A 26,586-nucleotide genomic window follows, 5' to 3' on the forward strand; every position below is an offset into this window, starting at 1 on the left:
AGGGGCAATGGACACAAAGTAGGACACAGGAGGTTACATGTAAATGTAAGTAAAAAATTCTTTAGATTGAGGGTGGCAGAGCACTGGATCAGGCTGCCCAAGGAGGTGGTGGAGTCTCCATGTCTGGAAACATTCAGAACTGGACATGTTCCTGTGTGATTTACTCTAGGTCATCCTGCTGCAGCAGTGGGGCTGGACCAGATATCTTCAAAGGTCCCTTCCAATGTCTACCATTCTGTGGCTCTGTGAGCTCTTACAGGTGGAAATCTAATTAATTAGTGCATTTCAGCATCCGCATGTGCAAAACTTCATCACTTCCAATCTATAAATCGTGGGATGACCAGAATTGCTATTTTCTCATGAGAAGAGGATGGTATCAGTACTGTACAAACAATCCAGTCCCAGCCACGTGCAGCAGCAGCTAGGTTTATGTCTGACTGGTTCAGTGCTCAACATCTGCAGTGCAGGAGGCCATTCAGGCAGCAGGTGAATGGTGTGGCACTGCCAGGACACCCAGCTGAAGTATCCAGCAATACAGGGGCACATTTTCAAAGGTCCATAGGCCTTGTGCCCCAGAAGCTCCTAACCACAGCTGGAAGCCTGCCTCAGAATATAGCACTTTGTGAAGCTGTAGTCTGGACTTCAGCACTGCTGGGAAAGCCTGAAACGCGTCCTGAGTAAAAGGAGGAGCACAGAAAAGGGGAACTTGGTGAAGGAGAAATGGAGAGGATAAACAAACACCAAGAATAAATACCTTGTGGACCTAGATAGCTGAAGGTGTGCATGCAATTCCACACACCTGAGGCAGTTGTCAAGAAAGAGTGACCAACAATTATAAAAACAAAAACCACAGGAAAAAATGGTTTAGCACTGATGCGCCCAAAGTGCATTTCTTTTGTTTCCTAATAGTCACACCAGGCTGTGAATTTGGCTGTTGCAGTTAGTTTTTAGGTTGAGATCTTTGTCCTCCATGCTCAGCAGTATGGCTTTGGGAGCACCTTATGTAAAACTTCCCATCTTATCTGATTCACAATGCAGCTAATGATGATTGAGTCATCTCTCTATCATTCAATATGTGATGTTTTTAGGCTATAAAATCTAGTCTGAAAAATAAATACACACAATGAGCACAGATCCCGTGGTGTTCATGCTTTGTTTGGGTGGCTTCTACACGAGGAACCAAGATGGAAAATGGAAAAGAAACAGGGTGATCTTACCTTATAAACAGTGCCAAAAGCTCCAGAGCCTAAAACTTTGACCTTTTTAAATTCTGTTTCTTTTAAAATTCTCAGATGAGCCTGGTTTGGTGCCTCCCCACTGGGTGTCAGGGGCTCGACAAGCTGGTGCAGAGAGAAGACAACATTAGAGAGATATACAGTCCAGGAGGACAGCAAACAGCATGCTTAAGAATCAACTAAATCCTGAGCTGAGCACAAGCTGAACTCTGCTATCACAACTGCAGAATAGAGTGTCTAAACTATTGTTAGGAAGTGCATTAAAAAGTAGGACAGTTTTGTTTTGTTTCCCCCCTGTTTTCTTTTCCAAGGATTTTAACAGCAAAATAAGCGAGGAAGCTGCAACTGGGCTTTTAGCAGAATGCAATGTACCCATGTGGTCACTAAGGGCAGTCACAGAATCACAGAATGGTAAGGGGTTGGAAGGGACCTCTGGAGATAGAGTCCAATCTTCCCTCAGCCCTGCCCTGAATAGCACATCAAGAAGAGTGTGGCAAGAAGGTCAAGGGAAATTCTCCCCCCCCTCTGCTCTGTCACATCTGCAGTACTGTGTCCAGTTCTGGGCTCCCCAGTTCTAGAAGGACAAGGAACTGCTTGAAAGGGTACAGGAAAAGGCTATGAAGATGAGAGGGGATTAGAACATCTCTCTCATGAAGAAAGGCTGAGAAACTTGGGGCTTCTTAGCCTAGAGAAGACTATGGGGAGATCTTATCAATGCTTATATATTTATAAGTATTCTTGTTTACAAGTATTCTTGTTTACAAGTATTCTTGTACAGTAGCTGTCGGGAGGACAGGACCAGTCTGTTTTCAGTGATGCCCAGTTACAGAACAAGAGGTAACAGGCACAAACTTGAGCACAGGAAGCGCCTTCTAAACATGAGGAGGAAATTCTTTACTTTGAGAATGGTGGAGGACTGGAATGGGCTGCCCAGAGTGCTGGTGGAGTCTTCATCTCTGGAGGCATTCAAAACCTGCCTGGACACTGCCCTGTGCAACCTGCTCTAGGTGGACCTGCTCTAGCAGGGGCCTTGGTAACTAGATGATCTCCAGAGGTCCCTTCCAACCTATATCATTCTGTGATTCTGTGAAAAGGAATGGGGCTAATCACGAAAGAGAGACTTTAGTCCAGGGTATTGAATTTTGCTGGTTTATGTGTGAGGCATGTAGAGAGTGATGTGAAACCATGCAGAAAACAAAAATCAGTGTAGAAACCTCGTTCATGCTCAACAGGGTGAACCATTCACTTTGATGGCTTTGTGGTTTTTTTCATGCTAAACATAAACCAAAGACAAAACACAAACACTTCCTCATTTTTTTCCCCTCCTCTCCTTTCTGTTTTTTCCCCAGTAGCAGACATACATCTGATCAAGAGAGTAACATCTTCAAATGTACCCAAGCTGTCTCAGTAGCCTCAAGGCTCAACGACTCAAGGCTGAGGCTCTACACAGCACGGTGGCATGGATCAGCAAATGCACTGCAGATCTCCCTAAAGGAACAGGCGTTTTAAGTAGACAGTCTCACTGATTTTAAGTGGGATTTTGACACCTAAATCCCCTAAAGCTTTGAGAGTGATAAACAGAGAAGTCAAACCTGAGATGAAGTGAGAAGGTGTGAGGTGCACACCACCTCTTTTCTGACTTTCTTGCCAACCCAAGGGCAGATGCATGGTGCTTTTCAAGGTACATGGAGGCCATCACTCACTGTCCCCAGCAAAGCAGCTGGTGTTGTGGCCATGCTGGTGGTACTCACCTCCCTCTCCTGCAGCAGCCGGCGCAGGGTCCGCTTTCTGACAATGTGGCGTCTCCGCAGGTAAAGGCCAATGCCCAGACCCACCACTACCAGGCACAGGAGACCTCCAACAACACCAGCTGCTATAGATGGGATTTTGGAGCTGCAAGACAGGAGGGGATGCAAAATGAGACAAAACATTCTTAAGTGTAAGCTTTTTAAAAAAACCCTAGGGAGGTGGCATGAAGCATTAGGTTTTGACCAAACACTCTGGACATTCTCTTAAGCCTATTTGACACTTCAGGTATCTTGGGCATCTGTAGTTTTAAGTTCTTCATCCAGTAATCTACCCAGAGTCTTCACTTTTCTCTCAAAGCTCACAAACTTATGCGATCCTCACAGCTTAAGCAAAGAGATATCTCCTCCCTTTGACAAACCCAACAAGAGCATGATCATCAAATGCGTGATGTCTACATATGCCAGCCACGGGCAGACTGCACCTGATTAGATACATGAAGCACATGGAGAGAAAGTGATGTCAAGCAGGCACATGCAGCTCTGATACCAGCACTAAAGCTGACATCTCACCATTGCTGGGTGGGGCATGCGCCCCCCTCTCCAAGGACAAGTGTCTGAGGCCAGGTACTGTGTGAACCACCCATGCTACAAGTACAGATTGCTGCCTCTTTATTAGAGCCTGAGTCATTTCAAATGCAAGTTGAAAAGAAAAACCTGTTTTCCAAGGTTGTGTTTTAGCCTGTGCTTAGATGGTTTTAAGCCTGTACTGGATTCACCACAGCTCTTTCTAACTTGCCTCAGGGATCGCTACTAAGAGTCACTTTTTAACAGTTGCATGCTGAATTTCTCTGGCTATCGGATGACACTGTGGCCAAAAGCTAAAGCCCTCTCTTTTGGTCAGAGAAGCCTGTTTGTTTATTGCATGACTTCGAGCAAGTCATGAGGCCAAACAGTGCAATGAGAGAGGTTGTGGAGTCTCTTCTCTGGAGACTTTCAAAGCCTGCCTGGACACAAGCCTGGGCAACTTGATCTATGTGAACCTGCTTTAGCAGGCATGTTGGACTAGCTGGTTTCTGGAGGTCCCTTCAAACCCCCACCAACCTGTGATTCTGTGTTATAGGGCTGGAAGAGACTCCATGAGTCTCTGACACCAATCCACTGTAATGCAGATAGCTATATAAATCCTAAACATATCTCTCTCTACCACACTCTCTATTTTTTTCTCCAACTTCTCCTATTGTTCTCCAGCAACAGGTTTCACTGTTGCAAGGTAAGCAGAGCAAGGTTTTGGAGTCTTATGCCAGTAAAGATATTTCTCAGCTCTTTAAATGATTTTTACAGGTGAGAGCCTGCTCTAATCTGTCACTTTCCTGTACAGAACTGAAGACTTAATTTTAGTCCCAGCCTTCCAGTGTGGAAATGTGAACACATATGCATTCTTTCTAGCTCTGTCCTTAATTGTAGCAGAAGAAATACTCACCCATTTGGACAACCTTCAAGACCTGGTCCTTTGCACCTGTGAAAACAAATGAATGTTACAAACATATTAGCTCTGGCATTACATACTTCTGTAATTCAAGCTAAGAAGAGGGCTACTGATTGAAAAGTTTGTGTTTTAGAGCAGTCCAAGCATTAACACAGGAATCTGTAACAGTCATAGAGGGTATTAAACATCAGTCAATGGCCTTGCTCCAAGATCTTTCAGCTTAGAGGCATAGTTATGCTGCATACTTAGTTTAAAGAACAATTTAAAACAATTTTCCATCATGTGGTAGAATGGGGGCAGGACACAGATGCACAAAATTCAGATGGCCCTGGATTCCCTGGCTGTGCCTGGACACCTGCAGTAGTGCAGAGGCTCAGGGTTGACCATGGGGGACAACAGAAGTAGCCTCTTCCCTGCTACAGGGCAGAACATGTCACTGCAGACCCTCCTTCATAGTTCTTGTTTCCTGATAAGTAAAAGATTCCAATTTCCAGATGTACTGTTGCAAAGGAAAGCTTGGGTAGCAGATACATGCTCCCATCAGAAAACACGATTTGACAGCACTCTGGCTGGAGCCTGTTGGTAAGTGTCCATGGCATTCTTCCTTCAGAATCAAGGGTCTTATGTTACTGGCAATGTAAACAGGTGCAACAGTTATCCAGAAAGCCAGAAACTCTACCAGCATTTGTCTTCCATTTGAGTTAAAAATGTCCAGAATTCTTTTTGGCAGCCCAGAGCATAAACCAGCACAGGCGAAAGCACAGTGGCTGTGATCACTTGGGGGTCTAATGGGTGTGAGAAGCACCGTGCATTCCCCAAGTGCTGCTGGGCTCCAAGATGTATGCTCTCCATGGGAACTGTGGTCTTTGTGGTGTCTATCAAGGAAGGAGAGTGTTACAGAGAGGGTTACATCACCTCTGAAAAGCATAGCACAGCAAGGAGAAAAGTCCAGTTTGTGGTATCCGCTCCCTGCACTGACTTAAAAGAAAATGGATCATCCCAAAACAACTCCAGAGGAAGTCAGGTGGAGGGTAAAGAATGGGTCTGTGCCAGGAAAACTCCTCTGAATTCCTTCTTGCTGAGAGGAGGAACCAGAAAAAAATCAAAAATGGCAGGTGGAGTTGCAGATCTTATCTCATAACTTCATCTAGTCTGGGCGAGGAAGAGGTGAAGCAACTACTCATTTTATTGGGCTTTTATTTGTTTGTTTTCACTACTCTGATCTTCTCTGGTCTATTTGCCTTGTTTCTGGGCCAACACAGTGCTCCAAGATACAGCATCTGGAAGGTCTTGTGAGGTCACTGGGCTCCCATGCAAGAATGTGGATCTGGTGTCCTGGAGAGGCTGGAAGTGCTGTGCATACTGGTTCCCGGATGCACAGAGGGGCTGCACGTGTGAAGCAAACCCACTGGCTTGTTTATGGTCACAGGAGACACATCTTCCTTGGCACTGTGCTCTTCTCATCAGCTGCTCAACAGAAAACTCAGCAAGAACCCAAGAGCTCACCCTACCATGCTCTACCATCTGGATAAGGATTTCTATGTGCGAACAGAACAGAATAGAATAGAACAGAACAAACCAGGTTGGAAAAGACCTTTCAGATCATTGAGTCCAACCTATCATCCAACACCATCCAATCAACTAAACCACGGCACCAAGCACCCCATCAAGTCTCTTTCCTAAACACCTCCAGTGATGGTGACTCCACCACCTCCCTGGGCAGCACATTCCAATGGCCAATCACTCTTTCTGTGAAGAACTTCTTCCTAACATCCAGCCTAAATCTACCCTGGCACAGCTTGAGACTGTGTCCTCTTGTTCTGGTGCTGGTTTCCTGGGAGAAGAAACCAACCCCCACCTGGCTATAACCTCCCCTTAGGTAGTTGTAGAGCGCAATAAGGTCTCCCCTGTGCCTCCTCTTCTCCAGGCTAAGCAAGCCCAGCTCCCTTAGCCTCTCCTCATAGAGCTTGTTCTCCAACCCCCTCCCCAGCTTTGTTGTCCTTCTCTGGACATGTTCCAGCAACTCAACATCTTTCCTAAACTGAGGGGCCCAGAACTGGACACAGCACTCAAGGTGTCCCGAGAAGGATGTGAAACTATAAGACCTCACTTAATTTCAGAATGTGACTGTAGTCCCACTTATCTCTTCCTGTAACTCCTGGTTTACCATGCTAATTCATGATGGCAAGTCACCTAACAGCAAAAAGCGCCTCTCTGAGAGGGGACAGTGTCTGCAGTCTGAGGAATGACCAACCAGTTATTTCCCTACACCAGAAAGCAGAAACAAGAGAACTGCAGATTTTCATCAGTCCCCTTCTTTTCCCCCACACAATTCCATTGACCCCAGGTCTGGTGAGATAAAGTGAAAAGGTGTTTTGGAAGAAAATGACAGAGCAGCTTGTGCTGTGCAAATCCCACCTGCTGTGCTGATTAACTTCATAAGTCAAAGGAGAAACAAAGCCTATGACAAATATCCATGCAGGACTAAATATAACCATCTTTCTTAATGTGGAATTTTATGATGACGCTCAACACAAGTAACCCAGGTTTTATGGAATCTAAACAATCACTGACTCCATTCCCGAGTCATTTTTCTTCTGCTTAGAGAAACCAAAAAATGTGTCCTTTCTCTTATGAACAGCCTCAAGATCTTATGGATATATCAGATGGAATCTAGCAATGGTTGTAGACTCTGAAATATCTATTTATTAGAATATTAGTGCTGTGGACAGTCCCTGAGAACTACTGCACCCTCACGTCAACATTTCCTCTAGGTGAAATGTAGGTGCTACCCCAGTGCAGACACAGCTATTTCTTTCCCAAATCCATCAAGTTTTTAGCAACTCTCTCCTCAGCTCACATTTCCTAATTTGATGAAATCAACAATCAGGTTGCTATGACTTATAGCTGTGTAGAGGGGACACACTACAACAGTGAGTGAATTCGCAGTCACAGAAAGTGAAAAACCACTGGGCTTTTTAAAGCTTTACAAGGACTTTGCCCTGCCCTTTCTTCTTATCTTTCTCAACCCAGAAAGGTTTTGGAGTCTCCATCTCTGGAGGCATTCAAAACCCAGCAGAATTTGTTCCTGTGTGATTCATTCCAGGTGATCCTGCTCTATCAGGTAGGTTGGACTAGATGATCTTCAGAGGCCCCTTCCAACCCCTGGGTGCTTGAGTGTCTCCAGAGAAGGGCAACAAAGCTGGTGAAGGGTTTGAAGAACAGATCTTGTGAGGAGCGGCTGAGGGATCCGGGGTTGTTTAGTGTGGAAAAGAGGAGGCTGAGGGGAGACCTTTTTGCCCTCTAAAACTACCTGAAAGGAGGTTGCTGCAAGGTGGGGGGCAGTCTCTTCTCCCAGTAACAAATGATAGGATGAGAGAAGTGGCCTCAAGTTGCACCAGGGAAGCTTTAGGTTGGATATTAGGAATTTTTTCCCCAAAAAGCGTTGTCAAGCCCTGGAGCAGGGTGCCCAGGGAAATGGTGGAGTCCCCATCCCTGGAGCCCTGTAGATGTGATGCTGAGGGATATGGATTATTGGTTGCTTGGCAGTGCTGGGTTAATGGTTGAACTTGATGACCTTAAAGGTCTCTTCCAACCAGAAGGATTCTGTGATTCTGTGGGAAGCCCTGATTAGCCTTGCCTGCGACTGTAACAAAACAGAGTGCACCACTGTAAATCACAGCAAAACCACATGGCTGTTAACAGTGCTGCCTGGGAACCAGAGCACTGAATTCACTACCAGCACTTAGGAAGGGCTGTTTACTTGCTAAGTTTAGCCCTTCATCTCCTTTTTGCCATGAAGGTGAGGGCCTGGGGATTCTGCTTCCTAATGACCTGGCAGTTGAATTAACTAATATATGATGATTGGTTTGAATGTGTTATAACTTCTCTCTTGCAACATGTATTACAGGCATATTACTGAAGGATTTCAGGTCAGACAGACCTGCAGGGTAGAGGGTAGGAGCACCAAATGTGGGCTGGGTTTTTGCTTTGAAAATACCACAGTCCAACAGTCAAGTCTCAAACCCTGAAGCCTGCACCCCCTGTCCTTTTCAGATCAGAAACCAAGAGAAGCAACATTGTTAGTTATTGTCAGGTAGGTTAAATACAGTTCACTTCACAGCTTGCTAGAGGTGGCAGTTTGACAGTGCCCCCAAATGAGGACAAAAATGGTGCATACAGACTGTGATGCCCATTAATAGAGACACACTTAGGAGGCTGCAAGGCTTTGAAGAGAGTGAGTGGCAGCATATGGAAAGAAGGGAAAACGAAAATCACTGTGGTGCCCCACTGGAACTTCCCTCCTGAAAAATGAAAGGTGCAGAGAAAAATGTGCCCCAGGGATCCCAACATCCACCAGGTGTCACTGATGCTCCTCCCAGAACCAGAAGAACCAGCACCAAGCCAGGTGGAGGGGAAAAAAGACAGGACAGCACTGGTGAGGGAGTTCTGTAAAATTCCAGGAAGTTTCCTGTTCAAATGAATAAGCAAACCTGTTTCAAACCTCCCTACAACACTTTTCTTTTTCACTTTTACTTCTGTGCAAAGGTGCAGGGTCACCAACCTTTTCCTATTTATCAGTGTCTCTCTGACCTCTCTTGCTTGCTGCTGTCTTCTTGAAATGGGACTATCAGGGAAGAGAAAGAGCTCAAGATGAGCTGTTCCCCTATTTCTTTCCCTCCCTTGTCTGCATTTAGTGAAGAGTTTTACTCACCCCCGGGTACAGTTTGGATGGCAGAGCTGGCAAACAGAATTCGCATCGGCGTATTTCCAGACGAGGGTGTCGTTCTCACCCAGGACACCCGCCGGGCAGGACTTCACACAGTGAGGGCCATCTATAAAATGGGCACACTTCACACAGTTGTCAGGGCCCTGTGAAGAGAAACAGCTTGTTTGCAATGCCCTTACATCAGCCTGTTCAGGAAGAGAATCAGAAGATAAATCTGAATGCCTTCCACTGCTGGAAGCTTACAGCATCATCCGACTTTATTACCTTGCTGCCTAATGTGAGAATCACAGAATCATTTTGGTTGGAAAAGACCTTTAAGATCAAGTCCAGCTGTTTCTTGAATACCTCCAGGGATGGTGACTCCACCGCTTCCCTGGGATTCCTGTTCCAATGCCTGACCACTCTTTCAGTAAAGAAATTTTTCCTAATATGCAATCCACACCTCCCCTGGTGTGACTTGAGGCCATTTCCTCTCATTCTATTGCTATTACTTGGGAGAACAAGCCAACACACACCTCACTAGCCTCCTTTCAAAGAGCTGTATGGAGTGAGAGGGTCTCTCCTCAGCCTCCTCTTGTCCAGGCAAAACAACCCCAGGTCCCTTAGCTGTTTCTCACAGGACCTGTTCTTCAGACCCTTTTCCAGCTTTGTTGCCGTTCTCTGGACACGCTATAGCACCTTCACATCCTTGCAGTGGGAGCCCCAAAACTGAACCCAGTACTCAAGCTGTGGCCTCGCCAGTGCCGAGTACGGGGGCATAATCACTTCCCTGGTCTTGCTGCCTGCACTGCTCCTGATACAATTCAGATTTCATTTCAATTAACAGAGAAAAAACATAAAAATACAAGTTTTATCTGATAGAAAGGAAATGATTTTGCACTGCTAGCAAACTGGACAGCTCAAAACACACAAAAAAGTATTCTCAAAATTAAACAACATCAAATTTGAGGATGACTCTGGGTGACTAGCAAGACAATGCTGTACTGACTTCTGTAGAAAAAGCTTTTGTATGAGTTTGGAATATTTAAACAAGTTTGAATTCTTTTTCTTTGTAATTTTTTTTTTCTTTTATTTTGCTTGCCTTTCTTGGAACTTAACTTACACCTGCAATTACTTTAACCCAGGTGTTTACTGTAACCTCGTTAGAGGATGGAACACAGTTTTAAGTAAACATTGTTTCCTGCATATTTTTTTCAGGGAACAACATTTGGGTTTTGACCACAATTTTGTTGTGGCTTTTCAAACAGGCAAGAAGATAGTGGGTTGATCCATTATTTTAATCATTTTCCCCCCGTCTCTGAACAAGGAAATTTCATTTGTGAAGCCAGCTTGGCAGTTCAGTAGCTCCACATTCCTGACCTCTTTGCTGGATGTGCCTGTTTGATTTTTGCTTGTAAAAAGACACAAAAAAGAAAGGCCCTACAATTTCTGTCACTGTGGATGACATGAATCATGGGCGACAACAAAAAAAAGTAACACTCTGAGGCTTCCTCTCCTGTTTCGTGCCCCTGCCTCTCCTCCCATGCCCCTAGATATTGAACTAGAATTCTAACCCCTCATATCTCAATTTAAGCTTGAGGATAGATTTAGACTAGATATTAGGAAGAAATTCTTTACAGTTAGGGTAGTAAGACACTGGAACAGTTTGCTCAGGGAGGCTGTGGATGCCCCCCTCCCTGGAGGGGGCCAGGTTGGAAGAGGCCTTGAGCAAGTTTGTCTCGTGGAAGGTGTCCTTGTCCATGGTAGGGGGTTGGAACTAGATGATCTTTAAGGTCCCTTCCAACCCTAACCATTCTATGAATCTATGAATTCCATCTTGGAGAAGGGTAAATGAGACCTCAAGATTATCTCAACAGAGGAAACATGTTAAAGCACGGGCTGAGGAGGTTTGCTAAACTGAATCTGCTCTTACAGGTCCAGTGCAGGTTGCGTTGTATGCGGTGGAGTTTTGCACCAGGCACTCAGGGTGGCAGGGGAGGCACTTTGAGTCCTTTTCAAACTCTCTTGGCTCCCTGGAAAACAACAAGAAGGGAGAAATAATTAAACCCCAGGGTTATTAGTGAGTGATACATTGTGCTCATCTCTCCTTTTCCAATTTAAACAGATTGAGGTGATGGTACCAAGACAGGAGAAGGTATAGAGAGGACCCTCCTGGCTGCACCAGTAGTACTTGCTCAGTGCAACTAGAAAGAGGTAAGAATAAGGGAAGTTTGGTTGATGTGGCACTCCAGATTACACACTACAAATTAGTTTATGTTCCCTTTTAAGCTAACAACACAGAACTTTCTCTCCAAAGGCTTTTAAGTGGTAGTGATGTGGAGAGATCAGCAAACCCAGTTCAAGCAATTCCAAGTCTCCAAATAATAATTAGAAGAGTTAACCAGAAATGCACCAATAATTAAATTCATGCCCTCCCTCCAGCACACAATGAATCATTAAAATATGAAAGTTGGGAACAGATGGTTTCAATAGCAATAAAGCTGTTCCACTTCAAGTAATGGTGTTATTAATTAAACTAAATCTACCCATCACTTGACACACAAATGCCCAGATCTGCCCTTCAGGTCATAAGAGCTGCTAGAGGGAATTCACCTACTAAAAAGACGGCTGCTGAACTGCAAGTTGCCAGAGAAATACAAACATGAGGGTCATCAGCCCCCTCCCAAGCACTTGCTTTACGCTTGTGATTTTTCAAAGTCAAACTTGGAAAGACTTATTAAAAAGCTCCTGTCCTTCTCCACACTGGATGTGCCTTTGCCACCTTCATCACCTGCTGACCTGACTGAACAGCCCAGCCACAGCCTGAGCAAGGCTGAAGCAATAATTGTGCCTGATATTGCTGGTCCCGGTTCTCTGCAGATCAAAGTTCTTCCCTTGACTGCTGCTTTGCAAGAGTGAGCTGCTCAGTGAAGATAAGAGTCCCCTTGCAGTAAGGAAGCCTGCCAAGCAGTGAAGCCCTGATTCCAGGGGTGACTGAGCTCCCAGTGACTGCAAACGGCTCCAGCTCTTGCCTGATGTCCTTCACATGGATTTTCACCAGTGCTTTAAGCTCATTTATATCTTACGGGAAGTTAGTGTAAGGCTTAGCCTCCCTATGCCTCTGGGTAGTCTCCTCTTGGGCTTAAGGAGATGTTCCCTTAACAGCCACCATGGCAGAAACAACCTCCTAAGTAATGCTGAATGGAGAAGGATACTGAACCTCAGGTAGAAACCATGTTCACACAACATCTCTGCAAAGCTGGTGAAATCCCAAGCAACCAAACACCCTGGTTCTTTGATTTCTTGCTACCTACAGCTTGCTTTAAACATCCAATCCCCCAAATCATCACCAAATCCTCAAGCACTCCTCAGACACCGTACCCTTGCAGGATGTTGCACTGTTTCACACATTCCTTCTGGCGGTCAAAAAACCTGCAGGAGAAGCAGTGGAAGGGGCCTGGGCCCCAGCAGCCCACATCTGAGCACAGGGGGTCACAAACGTGCTTGGCAGCAGCTGGGAAAGAGAGAGAGAGAAAAAAAAGACATTAACATCAAAGCAGGAGACAGGGCAAACACAGCACTACTAGTGACTCCATTCTGACCAGTCAGTTTCTCCAACCTCTTCCAAAGCAGATGTGAATGGTCTTGGCAGCATAGAAGAGGAACAACCATGCTTCTCTTAATTCTCAAAGCTTGAAAGAGTGAGTGACTTCTGGCCTTGTGAAGCAAGAATAAGCCCCTCTGTGACAGCTTAACAGCCATATCATAAAGCTAAACTAGTACCAGCCTGAGAGAGATAGGGATGTTCATTCTGGGGAAGAGAAGGCTCCAGGGAGACTTTATTGCAGCCTTTTTGGTACTTAAAGCAGACTAATGATGACTTTTTATCAAGGCCTGTAGTGACAGGACTAGGGACAACTATTTGCAACTGAAAGACAGTCAGTTTAGACTGGCTAGAAGGAAGAAATAGTTATGTATGATGCCTGGTGAAACACTGGAACAAGTTGCCCAGAGAAACTCTGGATGCCCAGCTGTGTTCAAGACCAGGTTGCAACCTGATGTAGCAAAAGTTGTCCCTGCCCAAGGCAGGTGGGTTGGAGTAGATGATCTTTGAATGTCCCTTTCAACCCAAACCCTTTCATGATTCTATGATCAATTTCCAAAACATGAGCAATTCATATTCTGCAAAAAGAAATGATTATCAGATTTTGGCCCAGGGACCACTGCAGACAGCAGCACCATGGTTGAACAGAAGCTTTGAATTTGCAAAGAAAGTCCAATGTTTGGAGTTAGCTTCTGCGTCCTTCAACCTGGATGGATCCATTATGGCCACAGCAGTGAAGCAGCTTTTTCCTATCTGCTGGACCACATCCTTGGTGGGAAAAAACATAAATCCCACTATTCCATCATCACCTTCATTAAAGCAGTATCACTGGCAAATTTTGCAGCCAGGGGAACAGACAGAAAAAGGCCTTGCTAGAATTACTCTTCCATTTCAAAAGGAGCTTCCACAAGGAGCAGGAAGGCAGTGCTGACCGACTTACCACACTCATTTTTATTCCTGTTCTGTATAATCTTTGTTTTCTGGCTCTGAGTAGCAAACAGGCTGCGCCAGTCCATGGTGTCAGCATAGCAGAGGTTCTTGTTCTTCATAATGGCAACGTCTCCATCACTGATTTCCTTGAGGGAGCGCAGCCCTAAGGACTGTATTTTCAAGTTAACAACAGCAAGGGAATACTGGCCACTGAAGTGGAGATGGAGAGAAACAGGACACATGGAAGAAAAGAGAATTAGTAAGCAGAATTTTACTCAGCATGTTCCCCTTTTGCTTTTCAAACTGAACTGAGTTTTTTTCAAGTAAGATGCTGCTCTGCCCTCTGAACTTAACACCTGGTACACACCTGCTGTAACACAACTGCAATATCCCCTACCTGGTCAACTGTGTCCTAGGCTGCATCAGAGGAAGTGTGACCAGCAGGACGAAGGAGGCGATTCTCCCCCTCTACTCTGCTCTTGTGAGACCCCATCTCCAGTACTGTGTCAGTTGTGAGGCCCCCAACACAAGAAGGACATGGAACTGTTGGAATGGGCCCAGAGGAAGCCACAAAAACGATCAGAGGGCTGGAGCACCTCCCCTATGGAGACAGGCTGAAAGGGCTGTTCAGCCTGGAGAAGAGAAAGCTCCAGGGAGAGCTCATAGCAGTCTTTCAGTACCAGAAAGGAGCTACAAGAAAGGTGGGGAGGGATTCTTTACAAGGGCTTGTAGTGACAGAATGAGAGAGAATGAATTTAAGCTTGAGGAGGGTAGATTTAGACTGGATGTCAGGAAGTAATTCTTTACAGTGAGGGTTGTGACACACTGGAACAGGTTGCCCAGGCAAGTTGTGGCTGTCCCCTCTATGGAGGTTTTCAAGGCCAGGTTGGATGCTGCTCTAGTGGAAGGTGTCCCTGCCCACGCTAGTGGTGTTGGAACTATGTGATCTTTAAGATGTCTTCCAACCCAAACCATTCTGATACCTGGCTTTGCATGGGCTTTATAAGCTAAATCTGTCAGGACACATGTACTTTGTCAAGTACATGATGTGCAGCAATGGTTGTAAAGATTATTTTGTGCTTGTCCATCAGGCCCATCCTTCCTCTAGAAGTAAGAAGGGTACTGGATGCACTGTTGGTGTCCACACTGCTTGGCAGCCACAGTCTTTATTCCTAACTAACCAGCTACCTCAAATTCCAAAGTGCTTCTAATCACATTGTAGCTTGTCCCAGACTGCAAAGAGCACTCTCTGCACTTCCACACTCTCTGCAGCTTTCCACACACCACGCAGAGCTGAGGGTCTCTACTGCCCAAGGCACATTATCTACAGCAACAAAGATAGTGCTCTACTCCTCACAGGTTTGTGTTTTCCAGTTTTGCATCAGCTTTGGGACACCTGAATCTCATACCACTTACAGAATCAGAATCATTAAGGCTGGAAAAGACCTCTACCATCATCAAGCCCAAACATCAACCCAAGACCACCATGCCCACTAAACCATGCCCTGGAAGGCCCATTTTTTAACACCTCCAGGGATGGGGATTCAGCTACCTCCTTGGAGAGCCTGTTCCAGTCTTTGGGAACCCTTTCAGTGAAGAATTTTCTTCACTGAATCCAATCTAAACCACACCTGCTGCAACTTGAGGCCATTTCCTCTTGTCCTATCTCTTGTTCCCTTGGTGTGCTCAGACAAGCACAGCTCTAACCAGTTTCTTTTACAATTGCCCTGGCACAAGGTTTACTTACTGTTGCTTGGTTCTGCCTCGTATAATCTCCAGATTTTCAAAAGCATAGAGATCAGTAGCATTATCAGGCCAAGCCTGAATCAACAAAAAGCCTGAAATGGAGAAAAGAAGATTAAAAAATAATAATAACAAATCCATGGTCAGTATTGGCAGCAGAACCTCCTCCTCAAGCTCCTCCTGTGCTTATCTGAGAATCTCCAAGTGAAACATGACATTTTATGGAACAGGGAGATAGTTTTAAGCCCCATTTTATAAACAGTTTACTTTTTAGCCCACCACGAGGGCTTAGGAACGTAAGAGATGAGTGTGTCAGTGGGCTGCACATCCTGCCACAGCCACCAGTGATGATGGCTCTGGCCAGCAGATACAAGACCTGGGGCTCTTCAGCCTGAAGAAGAGCAGACAGGGGGCATCTTACCAATGCTGATCAATATCTAAAGGGCAGAGGTCACGAGGATGGGACTGGGCTCTATCCAGTGGTGCCCAGTGATAGGACAAATGCCAGTGGGTACAAACTACAGCAGACGACATTTCACTTGAACTTAAGGAAAAACTTCTTTCCCATGAGGGTGCTGGAGCCCTGAAACAGGCTGCCCAGAGGGGTTGTGCAGTCTCCTTCTCTAGAAACTTTTGAAATGCACCTGAACATGATCCTGTGCAACCTGTTTTAGCAGAGGGGATCTCTGGAGATGCCTTTCAACCCACCCCCACTCTGTGATTCTGTGTCCCTGACTCTGTGATACCCCTGCTATGCTGAGGGGAACCAGGCAGGTAAAAGAGAGAAAAAAGAGGGGAAGTGGACTTGCATCTGCAAACTTGTCTCTGATGTTACACTCCTAATGGGCTGGACAAAATTACTTGTAATTGATACTTGGTGCGAGATGATGGCTGAACACTCCACTGGCCGCGTGGAGACACATTGACTCCAAGGAAGAGCTCTTCAGGCTGAAGAGGGTGTCTCCATGAGGATGATGCAAGACACTGAGCACACTTCCTAAGGAGCTGCTGAAAGGTTTTCCCCAAATAGAAACATAGTTGGCTTTTTTTAGCCAGAGTGGCACGCCTCTGCATCACCACTTACTTCTTGGGTGGCTGAGGGATCTCCTCTGCTTTTACTCTTTGCTCATGCTGTCAGTTCAGCAGAAGGGATGGTCTGGCCAAACCACACACCTTGGATAGGAGACTAGTATGTGTTGTGTGGGTGTAACACTGGTGAGGCACTGCTGACTACCTTTGTGAAGAGTGACCTCTGGCAGCTCAGAAACAAAAGTTGTTTCCATGTGTTTCTCTTCAGATGCTTAAAACTTTCCATCCTCTCCCTTTGTGTTTTTGGCAGCACCAGCCAGAAAACACCTCTGCTTAAAACTCACTACTAACCTGATATTTCTTTGACTGTTTTGAAGACATCCAACTTCTTGGGGTCCAAGGGTAGGGTCTTTGTGAAAGCATCACTGAAACATAGAGAATAACAAATCGGTGAAAAAATGTCTCAGCCTGAATTTCTCCCCAGCCCCTCTCCTCCAGTGCTACGTGACCATCAGGCAACTCACCCAAGAAATGCAACTGGGAGGATGCTGACATCCCCGTTGATCTTGGTACAGTTTTTGAAGGAGTCAATGTTTGTGGCATTTATGGAGAGGATTCCTTTCAGTTCCCCTATTCCGATGCCATTGCACACTGTTCAACAGGATATAAACATCAGGGGGGAGAAGAGTCAAGTTTGGTCACATTGAAGGGAATAAACATGAAGATGCCACTAGTCCATATGGTCAAACCTACCACTCTGACTTTCACAGACCTTTTGTCTACTTTTGCTTTTCAGAAAGCACCACAAGATAACCACTTCCCACCTGTGCAGCTCTGGTGAGCTCTGCACAGAGGCCCTGGCACAATCCCTTCCCTTTCTCTGCTCCACATTCATTTTACTGCCCTTGATGGGATACTAGGAAGAAAAGAAAATGGAGAAGGCTGATATGCAACATACACACACACAAAGCACACCTTATCTGCTCTACTTGTGGTGTACCGCAATTGGAGAACGTGCTCCGCAGCCATGCTTCCTGAGCAGGCCACTTGTCAGATCTCCCAACTGTCACCGGAGTTTTATATTGAATTCACACTCAGTTACAGTCAGAAGTCCATACACTTTTTCTAATAAGTTACTCATCATTTCAAAGCCTTACTGGCTTATTCAATGCTTTTCATACCTTTGCTGCACAGCCCATCACACTTCTTACACTTCCGAACACCGTTTTCCTCCACTTCGTAAGTATCAGTATTGCATGAGCGAACGCAGGAGCCGTGGTCTGTCACCACATAGTTGTCTGGAAAAAATCAAGGATACAGAAGTCATTGGGATACAAGAGGGATGTGTTGGGGGCTGCAGAGGCACATCAAAGCTAGGAGAAAAAAGTGGGGTTGGACTTTTGGCACACTTAGCAAAGCACAGACATTAATTCTGAATTCTCACAAATGCCCTTTGAAGGCTGATGGGCACACAGGGCTATCACCATTTGACAGAGAGGGGGAATGGTCACAGAAGGATAAAACAACACTGCCAAGGTCAGGCTGTGCAGCAGTGCCCATAACTGGGATCAATACATGACTCTTTTGATCCCTCACCTGCACTCTCTCTTCCAGGATAAGGGCCAGGCAGGGCAACAGTCAACCTCAGAAAGAGATACCAGCTCTGTGTGCTGAACCCTCTCTTGATGGGTTCCAAAAACACAGATGTGGAACAGCATGAAAGAAAAAGCAAGGATCCATAGAGATCCATGATGACAGGCCTAGAGAGAGTGTTTAAACCAATGACTTTCTACCAGTGCTAACTAAGAACCAGTCAAGAATTGATACAGCTTTGGCAATCCACAGGATTGATCCTCTGTGGCTGTTGCTTTGATGATTCTCATATGACGTTTTTCTCCCCATCAGGAGAAAAATCTTCCAAAATCTAAAAGTTATGGTTAAAAATCAGGGAAGGTGATGGAGGCAGACAGTTTGAAGATACTGTCTTCTTTGGTGAGCTAACCTCTCATTTTTTTGTCCCTGGTTCCCACAGAAACTAAGGAGATCAAGAAAGTGCTCTTTTGTAACCCGGAGTGTCACAGGACACAGGTCCCTTCCCACCCCTTTCCAGTCCCCTACTTCCTCTGCTGTTGCAACCTGAAATGAACTTACGTGGACATTCTCTCACACAAGTGGCTCCAAAGCTGTATTTTCCATCAGGGTTGACATCCATCTGGTAAGTGGTGGGGTTATAGAGGACCAACGGGGGACACGTATCCTTGCACGTGGCATCGTCCCGAAACTTGCGGCATGCCTGTTATTGAAAACCGGCCCCTGTTAAACCACCTTCTCCTTGAAAAGTGACACCAGCTTCAAATCAGCTCTTGGAAAACACTGATGGGCTCATCTGCTTCCTGATGAGCTCTAGTGGAAACCCCAAGCAGCTACAGGGATGGTTCCTCACACTTTGAAGGTAAAAGGTTGCTTCAGGTCAGGCAACTGAGTTTAATATGTGAAAGGAAAAGGAGAACATGAGGTCTTCTTGTTCTGAACAAGAAACCATGGCACTCTGGTGCAGAGCTGCTGGAATTCAGGACCAAATTTGCATGCCTTAGAAGAATTTCCCCTACAAGCAGTAACCAGATCAAGACAAACAGTTCTTCTTGTGGCCATTTTTTAATAACTTAAATCAAATCAAGTCCTTTCCTGCTGATTACTGACTTTTCTGGCTAAATATTAAACAGACTCCATTACACTTGGCTGCAGGTAATGAACAATTTAGTAGGGTTTCATAGAATGGTTCAGGTTGGAAGGGATCTTGAAGGTCATCTAGTTCCAACCCCACTGCCACGGGCAGGGACACCTTCCACTAGAATTAGTTGCTCAAGACCTCATCCAACCTGGTCTGGAACACCTCCGGGGGAGGGACAAGTTGGTTCTTTCGATCTAATTCTGCATTAAATTAATAATCACTTCCCCCCACCACCACTCCTTTTTTTTTCCTTCCCTGGCTTTTCACATGAAAGAGGCTAAGTCTTTGTGAGCCAGTAAGGGCATTGGAGCCACACAAGGCATGCAGACAACAGCAACAAAACCCTGACTGGATGGGTTGGGGTAAAGTTAAAACCACAACGTGCACCACCCCCCCTAAAGCTCTTGTAGAAAAGCAATGGGATATTTTTGTTTCCTAAAGCAGCTCCATTTGCTTCTTCTTCCAGCCCAGGCTCCCCCAAACACAGTGCTTTTGTGCCTAGTGAAAAACCAGAAAGCAAAATCTTGCCTGAAATTCAATTAAATGCAAAAAGAAAATGTAAAGATCCATCATATCTTACTCCCTTTACAAATTCTTGGAAGGAATACAAGGCAAAGCTCTGCTGGCACAGAAAACCACTGCACAGTGGTGGCAACTGAGGACCTGGGGACCTGTCTACATGGGGAACCTGCCCTACAGCAAACACTTAGCTGCTCTGCAAACAATCTTGAGCTCACTGAGCTCTCAAAAGCACTGAGGCTCGTTTAGGATATACTAGGAAGTTCCACCTGCCGAGTCAGTCAAGACCAGCTCAAAGTGCTGTGAATTGCTGAAAGAGTGATTGGGCATTGGAACAGGCTGTCCAGAGAGGTGGTGGAGTCACAGGCCCTGAAGCTGTTCAAGAAACATGTATATGTGGCACTTCAGGACACGGTTTAGTGGGCATGGTGGTGTTGGGTTGACACTTGGTTGCTTGGACTTGATCATATTTCCCAACAATTCTACAGTTCTGTAAGTTCATGTTCTCATCCCTCTCATCAACCACCCATGCAAGAAAGTCCTGGAGCAGCCTCCAGGTCAGCATCCCTCAGAGGCCTTCTTGGCTGGAAGAAGGCTGGAGGATGTACAGCTGTAAGCCTGCCTTGCTGTGCCAGGGACTGAAGCAGTACTGGGGGTGATGTAGCATCATTACCAGGCAGTCACTCTCCCGAGGTCCTGTGCACCCTGCAGCACACTGGTTGTGGCAGCAGTCACTGGGCACCTTGCCCCTGCACCGGCCAGAGCACTGCTGGGCACAGATGACTTTTGTTACTGGAAGACACAAGAATGAAAAGCACAAACATCAGGAATGAAGAATGTTTAAGCTGTATGTGCAGCAATGAGGTCAAGAAATATGAAGCAAAGGTTTGGTGCACCTCTTGTGAGGTGCTAATCATTCTGGTTCCAGCCAGCAAAACATGACCTGCTTAGAATGAGCATCTGGATCCCTGTGGTAGGTATACCTGAAGAAAAAAACACCTCTCTGGAGTCACTGCATCTTACAGAGCAGGAGCTGTTTTGTTGTGTTGAGAAAATCTGCCATTATCAGTGCTAGATTTGGGAAAAACAATGCATCAGGAAAACTTCAGGACTCCAACTAACTGCATATTTTTGATGTAGTGTTGGGGTCCCTTCAACACATTTAAAAATACTGCTGAAACTTGCAGAGAGCAGGGAGACCCACTCAGCAATCTGACTTTATATGTCTGTTTGTATCTGTCTTCAGGCTTCAATTCTTTGGCTAAATTTTATCTTCATTACTCATCTCCCACAGGGTTTGCACCAGTGCAACAACCCGGAGGAAGAACTGGCCCTGAGTCAGCTTTTTGCAGGCAAGCAGAAACTGCCTCCAACACTTTATTGAGAACTGGGAGATCATCTCAATTTGAGTATCAGAGAAAATGACAATCAGCCAGTGTGTGTGTGTACCAGACCCCCAAAATGGGATTGTTTGCTCCCTGCAAATAAATTACTGATCCACACATCCTGACATTGGACCTGGGAGACATTTGATGGCTAATCCACTGCTTACAGCATCCTGAGCATTTCAGCTGAGTGCTACATTAACTGTTATCAGCTTCACAGTTGGCACAAATGAGTTACAATATTATCAGGAATTCCTCTAAGTCCAAACCAGATGGTTGTTAATTAACAGAAAATTATTGGAAAATGCAGCCTGCAGCAGGGGGTTTTAAAAAGCCTTACTCCCCATCTTTTTCCTTCACACACTTTTGTATCCAAACTGTATTATTTCATTTTTTGCCCTTGCAATTCTTTGAGCAAGATGTTGTATTTTTGAGGAGAAAAAGGTTATATCCACAAGAGGCATTGGCTTCTCTGATAGCAACTCCTCCATTCAACTAGAAACAGGGGGATAAAAGGCACATTGTTCTACACAAACAGCATTTTGATATCATTTTTTCCCCCGTAAGCATCAGCAGGGGAGTAAAAGGGCTCGTCACTTTGATAGCTAGTGACTGGGGCTTCCTGCTGGAAACAGGGATCATGGCAAACATTTATGTTTCACACAGAATATCCCACGTTTGTTGAAGGAGAAAGACACGTATCACCCCAAACTTTCCCACACAGGGAAATGTGGGATGCATTTTCGGTTGGCCAGATTCTCAAATGTCTGGAGAGGACAGCCAGAGCCTGCAAGGGTTTTAGTTTTATGCACTCCTAGTCATCCTCCCAAAGCCAGAGTTTCTAAATGCTGGAAGCTCACAGGGCTGAGAACCTGAGGTTTTGCAAGCTCCTGAGACAGCTATGCAGTCTTGAGTGTGGGACAGACCTGGGAAGGGCTTTGTGTGGGCAGCCACAGACCATCTCAAGAGCCAAACTGTAGAGCTGACTGGAAAAACCTAAAGCTGATACTAAATGAAGACAGAAAAGTTCAAAGTTCTTTTTTACTTAAGCTCTAGAAGCTGTGCAGGTTTGGGCTAATGCTTGTAAGCAAGGAACACAGGTTTAGGCAATTCTTTGCAGTGGAAACCCAAAGTTGCTGCTTCCATTTGAGTTATGCTTAGATCAGTTGTCTTTCCACTGAACACTACAAAACTCAAAGAATTAGAGCACATTTCCCCACTTATTACAGGAAATAATGAAGTAGAGAAACAATTTGAGTTGCTCTTGCCCCTCACTTTTACTTCAGGGAAAACCAAGCCTTGCAAAATTTCCAGGACTTCTAAGCAGACATTCCAGTCACTCTCCTAACATCAGGTGAGCATCTTGCCTTCAAAATTTCAGAGTGAAGCACAGGCAGCCAAACTGAACAACCTCCCAGTTGCCAAACAGTTCCATTTACAAGTTAAAAAATGGCTAGATTTTTTGAGAGCCTTCCAAAGGCCCTCCCAGTACTGTATGTAGTGTGATGACCCATGCAAAAGTGGCACCTTTTGTGTTTACAAAAGAAATCCATGGGACTTCCAAGCAGAGGAATTAAAGCCAGCTAAAATTAGGTTATGCTGTTGCCCCTAACAGCAGAAATTAATTCAAAGTGTTGTTCACTGGCTTGCAGAATGGCTCTGTGGGAAACAGCAGGAGGGCAGACAATTCACCACACAGCTACTGCATCCTCTCTTATATGGTAAAATAAAGAATAAATGCTCTCAAGATCAAACAGAAGAAAGTTGTGGGTGACAGAAAAAAGTGAGAGATGAGACAGCTGCAGTCTTTTACAGAATATCAGGGAAAATTTCTTCACTGACAGAGTGATCAGGCATTGGAACAGGCTGTCCAGGGAGGTGGTGGAGTCACCATCCCTGAAGACATTCAAAAGACATGTAGAGATGGCACTCTGGGACATGATCTAGTGGGCATGGTGGTGCTGGGTTGATAATTGGACTCAATGATCTGACAGGTCTTATCCAACCTTAATGATTCTATGATTTGGCCTCTGGTGGAACAGATGATCTGCAGGGAAACCCAGAACCAAGTCAAACCACCTCAAGGTTTCCTCTCCAGAAATGGAGCTACTCAGGGGAAGCAGGCATGGCCATCCCCACCACAACTGTGCTTCTGCAAAGCAAGAAGCAGACCGTGTCCCTCCACAATTTGCTTCAAGGAGCTCCAGCAGAGAAGGACAGGTGTGAAACATGCATGACTAACTTGTGCTTGACAGGTTAGTTTTTCAGTAGATAGATATTTAGCATGTCAGGGCACACAAGGTATTTCTTAATTCATCTGCAGGCTTACATGTCTGGCAGTTCTGTTCACCAGGGCCCCAGCAGTGGCCTTCTGTGCAGTTTGGATGACATTTGGGACCTGAAACACAAGAGCAGAGTATTATATTTTATCATCATGGACAGCAACATATTCACATGAGCCAGAGAAAACAGACTTGAGCTCTCCTTCTCAATAAATCAGGGCGGGATGAACCTACACACCAGTGCTCAAAAATTTTGAGAGCTGGACCTTAAATCTATATCAAAGGATTCATGTCTTGTTTTCTACATGCATTTCTCCACACTGTTGAGTAAGCAAGCTCAATACCTAGCCAGTCTAGCTTACAGCAGAAGTATATTTTTTTCCCAGGAACAGGAATTTCAGCTACTACCCAGCTGGTCCTCCTGCTGAAGTTTGCAAGCAAAGGCAAGTCACAACTGGCCCATGGCTGGGCATGTTAGACTTGATGCTATTAAAGGTCTTTTCCAATCTGAAATGGTTCTATGCTTGACTGCCCATCCCTGGAGGTGTTTAAAGGATGCAGAGATGTGGTGCTGAGGGCCATGGTTTGGCACCGGCTTGGTGGAATTGGATGATGGCTGGACTCGATGATCTCAGAGGTCTTTTCCAACCCAAACCATTCTATGACCCTAGGTGCCAGCTGCTTGCTACAGGCCACATGCAAATCAATGTTTCTGAACAATGTGGTTCTAGAAAGAAAACAAACTCAACTGGATTTGCCAGCAACAGCCAGCTACTCTGACCACAAAGTTATTTAACTTGCCTGCTTTGTGCCCTCCTTCTACCCACTGCCAAAACCACTTCTCAGTGGAGGACTTCATGGCAGATGGACAACTGATGGTGAGGTGGCAGGATGGATGAACAGACACCCTGCCTGACCTTGAAGGTTCAAGTACTGGGCTCTTTCTCCTCCCTCCTTCTTTACTCTTTTCTTTCATTTCCTTTCTCTTAATGAGAAGCAAAGTCCCAGAGAAACAACTTGCTTCAGATTAGGGGATGGTTACTAAAGCCATAAAAGGCTAGGCAGATTAATCTGGAATTTGCTACGTGGAAGAGGCATTTCCTACTGGAGTGACTCTTCCTGTGAACAGCACGTGGTTCTCCCTCCTCCCCACCGCCTGTCAGAGAGCTGGACGGATGCCAACACTTGTCCAGGAGTTGATTGATTCGGTGTGGGACCAGACAACTCCTGTTTTTTTCAAAGCTGAAAAGTGAAAGGTTAACATTTCTGTGGAGTTCAGAGCCAAACTTCTGTGCTGACTTGTATGCTTCACATCCCCTCAATTACACAGACAAATCTGTCAGTGCAGAAGTTGGCTATTAGCTCTTGGGCAGTTATGCAACCAGGAGAAGATAAAGGAAATATGTTTTGCCATCAATTTGGAGCACCAGAAATCAAAGGCTGAGAAATGAAAATAAACTCTCCTTTTCCCTGAAATGACAGGAGGCTTTTACAAGGGACTCATAAGCTGAAGGATTAGCTTGAGCCCACTCAGAGCACAAGCTACACAAACTTTTAAATATATGCTCATCTCCCTGCTGATTAAAAGCATCAGAACAAGAGGACACAGTCTCAAGCTGCACCAGGGAAGGTTTAGGTTGGATGTTAGGAAAAAGTTCTTCATAGAGAGAGTGATTGGCCATTGGAATGTGCTGCCCAGGGAGGTGGTGGAGTTACCATCACTGGAGGTGTTTAGGAAGAGACTGGGTGGGGCACTTGGTGCCATGGGTTAGTTGATTAGATAGTGTTGGGTGATAGGTTGGACTCGATGATCTCAAAGGTCTTTTCCGGTCTGGTCTGGTCTCTTCTCTTCTCTGTTTAGCACTCACTTTGCATGGCTAAGCCGTGCAGCCCAAAACACCCGAGCTGTACAGGACTCAGCTTGGAACTCAGTGCTGAACTTCATGTCCTACTCCATGAAGGCACCCATATGGGTTTTCTAGACCAGAGCCTTGTACTATAAACACAAAATTGCTGGAAGGCAATCAAGAGCACATTTTTCTGAGCTGCCTTTGAAGAAGCACATACTTAGGGTGCTGTCTGAAACCAAGAGAAGCTTTTCCAAGAAGTTCCTTGAGCTATGAGTTAAGGACCTAACCACCATGAAAAATTACATCTTAAGGCAGTGGCCAAGAAATAAAAGGGTTTTCCTTGGAACAGGGCTTGTTGGCCCTGCATGCAGGAATTGGTGGACATTGTGCCTGAGTTGTCAGGTGCTGGAACAAGGGGCCCAGGGAAGTGGTGGAGTCACTGTATCTGAAGGTGTTCAAAAGACATGCAGACATGGTATTTCAGGACACGGTTTAGTGGGCATGGTGGTGCTGGGCTTAGGGTTGGACTTGATGACCTCAGAGGTCTTTTCCAACCATAATGATACTATACCACATGAAAGATGGGATGATAGGTCTTGTCTTTGAAATGGGAGAGTGCATAGTGGTTTTTGCTAAGTTAATACTCACACGAAGACAGGTTGCTTGCAAATTCAAGTACCGTGGGAGGCTTCTTGCTCGTGTCAATGATGTCATTCCAGAGAACATTGTCCATGTTACAGAGTTTGGGGTTGTTGCTGATTTTAACACCTCCATTGAGAATTTCTGCCACAGAAGGAAAGAAATTGTTAAGTGAAGGAAAATGCCTACAGTCTTCTGTCTCTGACCTAAAGAAAGGGAAATAAAAGAGGTATTTCTTCACCACAGCCATACTGTGTTAACAGAAAAGGACAATCTGCCTGGCATCAACACTCCTGATGGGGCAGCTAACACCAGACCCAGACTGACAGGGTCTGGAGGGTTGGCTGCTGCTGGATGCCATTACATCTGCACCACATGTGGATTTCTGCCCGGTGTCACCTCCAGGGGCCACTGCACACAGCAGATGCAGCCATGCTTGTGTGCACAGCCAGAAAGCATCATGTAAGATCCTCCCTCACATATTGCACTGGAATGTAACAAAAAATAAAGACCTGGATGCATTGGAATCAGATAACGCAAATAATGAGTGGATACCTCCCTGCCATTTTGGAGGACAAATAAATCTCACCACACTGTTGATGCTTTGGATTTTCTGGGTTTTCTGCAATGGGGAATTAGGAACTTCATCTTTAAGAAGGTTGACTAGCAGGAAAGCAAGCAGGAAACAGCGAAACTA

At 45.4% G+C, this 26,586-nt stretch overlaps 1 protein-coding gene across 1 annotated transcript in view; it reads right to left on the reverse strand.

Moving 5' to 3' along the window:
* EGFR (epidermal growth factor receptor) overlaps nucleotides 1-26,586 on the reverse strand; it is a 172,363-nt gene that overhangs the window by 19,005 nt on the left and 126,772 nt on the right. The window contains exons 4-18 of the mRNA XM_054160981.1: nucleotides 25,899-26,033; nucleotides 23,448-23,516; nucleotides 20,407-20,525; nucleotides 18,635-18,776; nucleotides 17,665-17,781; nucleotides 17,008-17,134; nucleotides 16,835-16,908; nucleotides 15,459-15,549; nucleotides 13,722-13,921; nucleotides 12,559-12,691; nucleotides 11,111-11,210; nucleotides 9,184-9,341; nucleotides 4,464-4,499; nucleotides 2,987-3,128; nucleotides 1,218-1,340 (exon numbers count right to left, since the gene is read on the reverse strand). Of these exons, the coding sequence (XP_054016956.1) occupies nucleotides 1,218-1,340; nucleotides 2,987-3,128; nucleotides 4,464-4,499; nucleotides 9,184-9,341; nucleotides 11,111-11,210; nucleotides 12,559-12,691; nucleotides 13,722-13,921; nucleotides 15,459-15,549; nucleotides 16,835-16,908; nucleotides 17,008-17,134; nucleotides 17,665-17,781; nucleotides 18,635-18,776; nucleotides 20,407-20,525; nucleotides 23,448-23,516; nucleotides 25,899-26,033 (1,766 nt within the window). The remainder of the gene's footprint in view (nucleotides 1-1,217; nucleotides 1,341-2,986; nucleotides 3,129-4,463; nucleotides 4,500-9,183; nucleotides 9,342-11,110; nucleotides 11,211-12,558; nucleotides 12,692-13,721; nucleotides 13,922-15,458; nucleotides 15,550-16,834; nucleotides 16,909-17,007; nucleotides 17,135-17,664; nucleotides 17,782-18,634; nucleotides 18,777-20,406; nucleotides 20,526-23,447; nucleotides 23,517-25,898; nucleotides 26,034-26,586) is intronic.

The sequence above is a fragment of the Dryobates pubescens genome, chromosome 4 (assembly GCF_014839835.1).
Source record: "Dryobates pubescens isolate bDryPub1 chromosome 4, bDryPub1.pri, whole genome shotgun sequence".
Taxonomy (NCBI): domain Eukaryota; kingdom Metazoa; phylum Chordata; class Aves; order Piciformes; family Picidae; genus Dryobates; species Dryobates pubescens.